Raw genomic sequence first — 9064 nt, 5'->3', positions numbered from 1 at the left:
CCTTTTTGTGTTGTGGTATGCTAAATGTTAGGCTGTTAGCTAAGCGAGAGGTCCCCTCAATTAGTAAGGAACTGTACATGTCTCCTTAGGGCTTTCTCGCTCAACCGATAATAAATCATGCTTGAGCTGACCTTAATGATTTACTAGTGTTTGAATGAAGGATTGTTCCAGCAAGCTTCAACCAAAAGGCATGTCTTCAAGCAACTTCAAATTCTTCACAAAAATGGCCAGGCCAGGGTACACAACATGTTTTATATTTCATTTGTCTCCATAAACCTAGCCAATTCAAATCCTAAAACAAGTAACATCATAATTAAGAAAAAAAAGTAATTTTTAGAATTTTTTTTTTTATATAATATCAACAAAAGTAATATAAAAAACTCTAAGAAGTTGGCTCAGTGATCTTAAAACCTAATGATATTTTCGATTCAAAACATCTTGCTAGCATTTTAAGGTCATCTCATGAGATTTCACCTTGTAATAATATATTACGTGTAAAAGACATTCAAATACTTAAAAAGAGCTTGACCCTATTTGTCAAAAAAATAAAAAAAAATAACATAAAAACAATCATAAAAAAACATACAAAAAACTAAAAAAAGAAAAGAATTAAACGCAAAACAGAAAAAAACGGCATATACGTCCGGGTCACAAAGTACATACCAAACATCGGGTAAAACAACATAAAAAAACAGATTAAACATAACAAGCACAGAGAGCAAAGACATCCAAAAAAGTGAACAAAAGCCGACAAAGAAAATAACAAAAAAGCAATATCAAAACAAAAAAAAAACAAACGCAAACAAAAAAAAAAAAAGAGACCAACAAAAAAAAACAACGAAACCTGCCAAAAAACTAAACAAAACATTCTTCGCTCTGATTACTCCCACACATCCCTTCAGTCCAATCCAATCACTCACTATTTTTTAATCAAGATTATTAAAATTTCAAAAAAGCAATCTCAAGCCAAAAAGCCAACAGAGGTCAAGACAATCAAACCACGTGACCTGCCAAAAAACTTACTGAAATTTTCTTTGCCTTTAGACATCCCATTCTTCTCTCTGATTACTCCCACACATCCCTTCAGTCCAATCCAATCACTCACTATTTTTTAATCAGACTAAATTCATTTTTAAAATTTTTTTTTATTAAAAGACAACACATATCAGTTTTTCACTGCCTATAATGTTTTTTACTATTTTGTTTTCAAAAGATGTAAAAAAAAAGGCTAATAGTTCTGCATTTGTATCTGTGTCCAACTTTGGCCTTTTGTTTTGGCCTTTGTGTGTTTGGTTCTATGTGCGTGAGTGAGTGAGAGTGATTTTTATTTTCACTAATCTGTACTCACTTGTTGCTGTGCTTGTGAAAAGGAAAGGAAAGAAGATAATGGTAAAGGAATCAAAGGGGACGAGTAGAACAGGGGAAGTAGAAACCAAAAGCATAACCAAATGGAATTTGTGGGGATTATCCAAAACATATAGAAATCACACCAAGCATTCCCAGATCTCTAGGATCTCAGAATTTCAGGCTTAGATGTTTGGTCACTTGTTTTCTCGAGAAAATTCTCTTTCTTTTTTGCTGTTTTGTTTGTCTGAGCTCGTTTGGTGCCCATTCCCACTCACTTTAATTCATAATTCTCTGTTTCCCAGCTGGGCATTTTGTGGCCAAGTGATTTTTAGCATCTGGGTCTGCATTGTTTTTGAGTTATAAAAAAAAAAATGCTAGTGAAAGTAACAGCTTCTGAGAGTCTTGACTTCTTGTTATGGTAAATGGGTGGGTCTGCTTTTATGGGATTCTGATTCTGAGGTTGGATTTTTGTTTGTATACGGAAAAAAGTGTTTGAGAAGTAAGTTCATGTGAGAATGGCTTGTTTGGTTGTTGGTTATATTGGTTTTGATGAGTGGGTACTTGTTGTGGTTGGGGAAAGAAAGTAAAAGTTTTTACTGAACTGAGAATAGTATGGAAAGAAGTAGTTTCATGTTCTGGAAAGTGGGTCTTTTGGTTTTGGCATTGATGGAGGCTTCTTCTGCTACTCTTTCTCCTACTGGTATAAACTATGAAGGTCAGTTCTTAAATGATTCCTTTTGATTATCTTCAATTGAACTGTCACTTTGGTCTTTCTTTTTTCTTCTTCCTCTCCTCCTTTATCTTCTTCTTTTAAAGTTTATGTTTTTATTTATAAACACTGTTCATTACAATTGCAACTCAGAGATTGGGTATGAATTTATTTTTTCATTTTTGTAATTTTTGGTGAGACTTTTCTGCGAGAATAAGAGTAACATAAAGTTCACCCTTCATGTTATGCTTGCTTGCTAATTATTTTTGAATATGGGGTTGGAGGAAATTATTGTTTCTCTTCAGTTAATGCATTCTTGGTTCGCTAAAGTAGCTTAAATACCAACATTTTCCATTTTTTGAATCTCATTTACAACATTCATCTTGTCTTTAGCCAGATACAGCTCGGGCTTCAAAGTACCTGTATTGCCTTTTATTTCATTTATTTGTTTTTTTACACAAAGATAATATTTTTCATTTTTATTTTCCCTTGAACTTTGAACAGTTGTAGCTTTGATGGCGATAAAAAATGATCTCAATGACCCACGTAATGTTCTGGAGAATTGGGATAGCAATTCTGTAGATCCTTGTAGCTGGAGGATGGTTACATGTACCCCAGAGGGATCTGTTTCTGCTTTGTAAGTTGCCTTAATTTTCCAATGGATTTTGATCCAAGAAAATAAGTTGAGAAGTATTTTTAGTTCATTCACTTTCAATTTTTTATTTTATTTTTAAATTTTTGGTAATCAGGGGACTGCCTAGTCAGAGTTTGTCTGGTATCATATCTCCAGCTATTGGAAACCTTAGTAATTTGCAAAAAAAAAAAAAAAATGCTAGTGGAAGTAACAGCTTCTGAGAGTCTTGACTTCTTGTTATGGTAAATGGGTGGGTCTGCTTTTATGGGATTCTGATTCTGAGGTTGGATTTTTGTTTGTATACGGAAAAAAGTGTTTGAGAAGTAAGTTCATGTGAGAATGGCTTGTTTGGTTGTTGGTTATATTGGTTTTGATGAGTGGGTACTTGTTGTGTTTGGGGAAAGAAAGTAAAAGTTTTTACTGAACTGAGAATAGAGTATGGAAAGAAGTAGTTTCATGTTCTGGAAAGTGGGTCTTTTGGTTTTGGCATTGATGGAGGCTTCTTCTGCTACTCTTTCTCCTACTGGTATAAACTATGAAGGTCAGTTCTCAAATGATTCCTTTTGATTATCTTCAATTGAACTGTCACTTTGGTCTTTCTTTTTTCTTCTTCCTCTCCTCCTTTATCTTCTTCTTCTTTTAAAGTTTATGTTTTTATTTATAAACACTGTTCATTACAATTGCAACTCAGAGATTGGGTATGAATTTATTTTTTCATTTTTGTCATTTTTGGTGAGACTTTTCTGCGAGAATAAGAGTAACATAAAGTTCACCCTTCATGTTATGCTTGCTTGCTAATTATTTTTGAATATGGGGTTGGAGGAAATTATTGTTTCTCTTCAGTTAATGCATTCTTGGTTCGCTAAAGTAGCTTAACTACCAACATTTTCCATTTTTTGCATCTCATTTACAACATTCATCTGTGTCTTAGCCAGATACAGCTCGGGCTTCAAAGTACCTGTATTGCCTTTTATTTCATTTATTTGTTTTTTTTACACAAAGATAATATTTTTCATTTTTATTTTCCCTTGAACTTTGAACAGTTGTAGCTTTGATGGCGATAAAAAATGATCTCAATGACCCACGTAATGTTCTGGAGAATTGGGATAGCAATTCTGTAGATCCTTGTAGCTGGAGGATGGTTACATGTACCCCAGAGGGATCTGTTTCTGCTTTGTAAGTTGCCTTAATTTTCCAATGGATTTTGATCCAAGAAAATAAGTTGAGAAGTATTTTTAGTTCATTCACTTTCAATTTTTTATTTTATTTTTAAATTTTTGGTAATCAGGGGACTGCCTAGTCAGAGTTTGTCTGGTATCATATCTCCAGCTATTGGAAACCTTAGTAATTTGCAATCTGTGTAAGTTATTGCATCCTTTTTCTATGATCTTTGATTTCAGCTTTTCTTCTTCTTGGCAGTTGGGTATTACTTTCATAGAGTTAATTGTTTTTGGTGTTAATTTTACTTCCATCTTGTTTCAAGTATTCAGACCAAGACTCCTTCAGCTTGAGAGTTTTGGTTGTGTAGGGCCATAGCATTTAAGTTGATTCTTATACCATGATTTTATATATATGCAGTTTGCTGCAGAATAATGCCATTTCAGGTCCAATTCCTTCTGCCATTGGGAGGTTGGTGAAGCTTCAGACACTCGATCTCTCCAACAATACATTCAGTGGTGAGATACCTAGTTCCTTGGGGGACCTAACGAACCTGAATTATTTGTAAGTTTCAAAAACTTTATACTGGTTTTGATTCCTTTACAATACTTTTGAAATGTTGTGCAATTCACCACATGCTTAAGTCATTGCTTTCAGAATTCTTACAGCTTTTAATATCGTTTTTTTGAGCAAATCAGGAGGTTGAACAACAACAGCCTAACTGGACCTTGTCCCGAGTCTCTGTCCAAAATCGAAGGTCTCACTCTCATGTATGTGCTTGTCCTTTGCAGTCAATCATTTACTCTTATCTGCATATTTATCAAACCCTCAGAAAAAAATTATCGTTTCTTTTATAAACTTATGTATTGACCCTTATAAGTTGAACATGTAGGGACCTTTCTTTTAACAATCTCAGTGGTTCCTTGCCAAAAATATCTGCAAGAACATTCAAGTGAGCCATCCATTCAATCTTTCTTGTAAAACTTAATATCCCTTAATAAGTTCGTATTTGGTAATTGTTAACACTCCTTGCCAATTTTCCTCTTCAGAATTATTGGTAACCCTTTGATCTGTGGGGCTAAGGCTGACAACAATTGTTCAGCTGGCAATCCAGAGCCACTGTCTTTCCCTCCAGGTGCTCTAAAAGGTGTTTATGACTATGTTATATACTTATCTCATTCTTTCTCTACTTGCTTCTCCATTACTCTTTCATGACATGTTTTAAAATGGGTTTTATGTTTTCTTAGGTCAATCTGACTTTGGAGGAAAAAGTCATCATGTGATTATTGCTTTTGGTGCAAGTTTTAGTGCTGTTTTTGTCATCATTCTTATTGTTGGGTTTGTTGTTTGGTGGCGATACAGACACAACCAGCAGATTTTCTTTGATGTCAATGGTTAGTATCTTTCTAGACTTAGTATTTCAGTGACAGTAACACATAATCTTATAGCTCGCTCATGGTTATATCTATGTTAGAAGTTATGATGCATATCATGATGGAAATGATGTACATCAACTGCAAGTGTCAGATGGTTATGATTTCTTTGTGCTACATCTCTATCGTTTTGATGTTTCAGTTATAACATTGTGATTCTAACAGTTACAAATGAATGAATGGAGTATATTTAAATCTCAGAAGTCTCTTTATGTGGAAAGTCATTCATAGGTGCTTTTTTGTTCTCATGGCTTTCTGATAGTTTTCTATTTTCAGTTTCCTGAAACATTTCTGGGGTTGAATGTTACCTTTCTTTATAATTAGTTTTTGTACTGCTGGAAGTATTTCAAGCTATTGGAACAGCTCTTGTTCTAAAACATTGGAATTTTGGACTGAGTCATTAAATTTCTATTTTGAAGACAGAAAAATGGAAATTGGAATCAATGCTTGGGTGGTAAGGAAAAAATATGCCCTTGCTAAATCAAGGAATGACATAATTCAAGTGCACTGTAAGGAAAAGATGGAGAAACTGAATTTAATTGTCAAAACACAAATTTCAAGACCATTTGCACCCTTTTAGAAAAAGTAATAGTTGAAGCTGTGACATAGTTACTGTTCCTGTATTTGGTGTGTAACTCAACACACCTAGCAGTGTTATTTATTGTAGATTTTTGTTGTTTTTAGGAACTCGTTTTTATTAATCTGTTTTGCTGCATGTAATTATTTCTTTTCTTTTTCCCTTTCTATGATTATCCCTGTTTTCTCAGTTATAATGTGTCATGTGGCAGATCAATATGACCCGGAAGTATGCCTGGGCCATTTGAGAAGGTATACATTTAAGGAGCTTCGCGCTGCAACTGACCACTTCAACTCTAAGAATATTCTGGGGAGAGGTGGTTTTGGGATTGTATACAAGGGGTGCTTGAATGATGGAACTCTAGTGGCAGTTAAAAGGCTGAAGGACTTTAATGCGGCTGCTGGTGAAATTCAATTTCAGACTGAAGTTGAGATGATAAGTTTGGCTGTCCATCGGAATCTTCTTAGACTATGTGGGTTCTGCTCTACTGAGAATGAACGTCTCCTTGTTTACCCCTATATGCCCAATGGAAGTGTAGCCTCTCGGCTAAGAGGTTAGCTAATAAAGTACTAGTTGGTTATATGTGTGTATTCGCTGCTTGTATTGCTTATTTACCAGAGACTTATTAAATCATTGACTACATCTGATGTAAGAAACCAAACCTGCTGCTACCACCATTGCCTTCTGTACATCACTGCTATTTACAGTAGCACCAACTGCACTCTTACCTATCCAATACTGCTTCCTACCTTGTCGATCATGGTTCAACTGGCAACTCCAGCAATGCCACTTCCTGTTGCACTTGCCTGGTGGGGAGACATTACCTCAGCCAATGGTTCTGTGCCACACATTATTCAACTCCCTACCGCCCCTACCTTCTCACCATGATGGTGCTGCTTTTCCTGCCATTATCTTTTCAATCTATCTAGCTTCCAACACCAGGCACTTTCCTGGTACAACTGGTCCAAACCTTCACTACACTGGCAAACTCAGATGCAAATAATGTAATCATCCAAATAGTAAATTTCAAATTGTGCACTTCTATCATTAAATTTAACATTCGTATTTAGTGCTCAGATTATCCATGTGTGATATATAGCCTTCAAAAAATGTCCAATGTAAGCTATACTTTTTTTAAAGATATTATTTAAGTTTGATCAGAAGTGTCATTTTTTTGTGTCGCTTTCCCGAAGACATTAGTGCTAATCAATCTCATTTTTGTTCCTTGTTATTTTTATAGTTAAGTTGGTTGGTTGTGGGCTTGTAGCTAATTTGGCAATTGAACTTTGAGATTTCAGCCTTATATTGCTATGAAAGTTGCTACAATTTGCATCAACCCAAAATCAATGACATTATTTTGGGTTTCCTTTCAGATCATATTAATGGCAGGCCAGCATTAGACTGGACAAGACGGAAGGGAATAGCTTTAGGTACAGCAAGGGGACTATTATATTTGCATGAGCAATGTGACCCCAAAATTATCCACCGTGATGTCAAAGCAGCCAATATATTGTTGGATGAAGACTTTGAGGCAGTTGTTGGAGATTTTGGGTTGGCAAAGCTTTTGGATCACAGAGAATCCCATGTCACCACAGCTGTGCGTGGCACTGTTGGCCACATTGCTCCAGAATACTTGTCAACTGGTCAATCATCAGAAAAGACTGATGTGTTTGGCTTTGGAATTTTGCTCCTGGAGCTAATCACAGGTCATAAAGCTTTAGATTTTGGACGAGTAGCAAATCAAAAAGGCGTAATGCTTGATTGGGTACACTCTCTCTCTCTCTCAGGGTGTTTTGGTGATGCAAATTATGCCGCAAAGTTAAACATAACTGACAATTTGAAATGTCTGAACTGTCTTGTTTATGCAAATGAAAGTCATACTTATTTTTTAATTCAATCTAATTGTATGTACAACTTGTCTTGCATTCTCTCTGTATTTCTCCTCCTAGTGTCAAAGTTTGTGCTCCTTGTGACATTGATCCTGTTTTGGAGATTTGCATTGTATAATGCTCTTAGAAGTAAATTGCCGTATGCTAAAACTGTATACATGCCAAGAATTCACCTCAGGACTGTAGAAGAGTTGGGGAATCCTTTTAGTGCTCAGATAATATACTCTTCCTTCTGCAGATACTTAATATCTGAGCCTTACTTTTTTGCAGGTTAAAAAGCTCCATCAGGAAGGAAAGCTAAGCCAAATGGTGGATAAGGATCTAAAGGGCAACTTTGACAGGGTTGAATTGGAAGAAATGGTTCAGGTTGCCCTCTTGTGTACTCAGTTTAATCCTTCCCACCGACCGAAAATGTCAGAGGTATTAAAAATGTTGGAAGGAGATGGTTTAGCTGAGAAATGGGAGGCCTCACAGAAGGTTGAGACACCCAGATTTCGATCTTGTGAAAACCCTCCTCAAAGATACTCAGATTTTATAGAAGAATCTTCGCTTGTCATAGAAGCAATGGAGCTTTCCGGCCCTAGGTGATTTTTAATTTTCTTTTATTCTTTTCCTCTTGCCTTTACAAGGCATCATTTAAGTTCTAGTGGTTTGAATCGGAATATGTGATTGGTGTTGATAGCTGCTGTATTCATCTGTATAAAGTAAAAGGAAAGTGTTGTATAAGTATCATCGTTCTTCCTCCTAAAATTAATCAAGTTTATTGAGCCTCTGCCAGATATCTTGGGAGTTTGTTACAGATTTTCTTGTAGTTTCTATTCTGGATGTAGTTTGTTTTTGAGGCTGACAAATACTGATTGTATGTACATGGCCCATAAGGTGTAAGGTGCCTTATGGTTGGCTGAGCTTAGCTTGTGAGCGTGTGACACTTCTTAAATTGTAGCTTCAATAGACTGAACCGAATTGGAATGTAGTTAAATTTCCAAGATTTGATTTTTATTTGATTTTTTTAAGTGGACGTATTGTGATCTCTCTGCTTTTTCTTTTTGGCTAAGACCCAAAAAAACTTTCAAGAAACCAAATAGAAAACAACCCAAGAGGGAAGAAAAGCAAAATGAGAACAAGCTACAGGGCCGCACATAATGATAACATTTTGCTAAGGTATGGTATGGACTCATGGGCGGCTCTAGGTGCAGCCCAGGGGGTTCATTTCCCTGAGCTGGGCCCAAAAAAAAAATTTGTATATAATTTTTTTTAATTTGATTCTCCTAAAATAAATTTTGAACCCCCTAAACTTATTTATTTATTTATTTTTAA

The 9064-nt window shown here is 35.5% G+C and overlaps 2 protein-coding genes across 3 annotated transcripts; both read left to right on the top strand.

Moving 5' to 3' along the window:
- Nucleotides 1-999: 999 nt before the first annotated feature.
- On the top strand, nucleotides 1000-2911 carry LOC136070588 (protein NSP-INTERACTING KINASE 3-like). Its single transcript, XM_065780715.1, has 3 exons — nucleotides 1000-2062; nucleotides 2561-2693; nucleotides 2806-2911. The coding sequence occupies exons 1-3, from the start codon at nucleotides 1960-1962 to the stop codon at nucleotides 2909-2911; spliced, it is 342 nt and encodes a 113-aa protein (XP_065636787.1). The 5' UTR covers nucleotides 1000-1959.
- Nucleotides 2874-8760, top strand: LOC112004116 (protein NSP-INTERACTING KINASE 3). 2 transcript variants are annotated; one of them, XM_024036335.2, is made up of 11 exons: nucleotides 2874-3231; nucleotides 3734-3866; nucleotides 3979-4050; nucleotides 4269-4412; nucleotides 4547-4618; nucleotides 4741-4800; nucleotides 4898-4983; nucleotides 5096-5242; nucleotides 6070-6411; nucleotides 7232-7623; nucleotides 8018-8760. In XM_024036335.2, exons 1-11 carry the CDS (start codon nucleotides 3129-3131, stop codon nucleotides 8333-8335), a joined length of 1869 nt encoding a protein of 622 aa, XP_023892103.2. In that variant the 5' UTR covers nucleotides 2874-3128; the 3' UTR covers nucleotides 8336-8760. The 2 variants fall into 2 exon arrangements, with proteins under 2 accessions (XP_023892103.2, XP_023892102.2); XM_024036334.2 differs by having other exon boundaries at nucleotides 2875-3231; nucleotides 4898-4995.
- The last annotated feature ends 304 nt before the right edge of the window (nucleotides 8761-9064 follow it).

This window comes from Quercus suber, unplaced genomic scaffold (assembly GCF_002906115.3).
Source record: "Quercus suber isolate HL8 unplaced genomic scaffold, Cork oak 2.0 scaffold_243, whole genome shotgun sequence".
NCBI lineage: Eukaryota > Viridiplantae > Streptophyta > Magnoliopsida > Fagales > Fagaceae > Quercus > Quercus suber.
This window is presented reverse-complemented; position numbering and strand designations above follow the sequence as displayed.

What these genes read in the sequence shown, in the direction of transcription:
- LOC112004116 (XM_024036334.2), top strand. Translation starts at nt 3,129, where the DNA reads ATGGAAAGAAGTAGTTTCATGTTCTGGAAAGTGGGTCTTTTGGTTTTG. An exon ending in ATCGAAGGTCTCACTCTCAT is followed by an intron (nt 4,619 to 4,740) that starts GTATGTGCTTGT and finishes TTGAACATGTAG; the next exon opens with GGACCTTTCTTTTAACAATC. An exon ending in GATTTTCTTTGATGTCAATG is followed by an intron (nt 5,243 to 6,069) that starts GTTAGTATCTTT and finishes GTCATGTGGCAG; the next exon opens with ATCAATATGACCCGGAAGTA.
- LOC136070588 (XM_065780715.1), top strand. Translation starts at nt 1,960, where the DNA reads ATGGAAAGAAGTAGTTTCATGTTCTGGAAAGTGGGTCTTTTGGTTTTG. An exon ending in TACTGGTATAAACTATGAAG is followed by an intron (nt 2,063 to 2,560) that starts GTCAGTTCTTAA and finishes AACTTTGAACAG; the next exon opens with TTGTAGCTTTGATGGCGATA. An exon ending in GAGGGATCTGTTTCTGCTTT is followed by an intron (nt 2,694 to 2,805) that starts GTAAGTTGCCTT and finishes TTTGGTAATCAG; the next exon opens with GGGACTGCCTAGTCAGAGTT.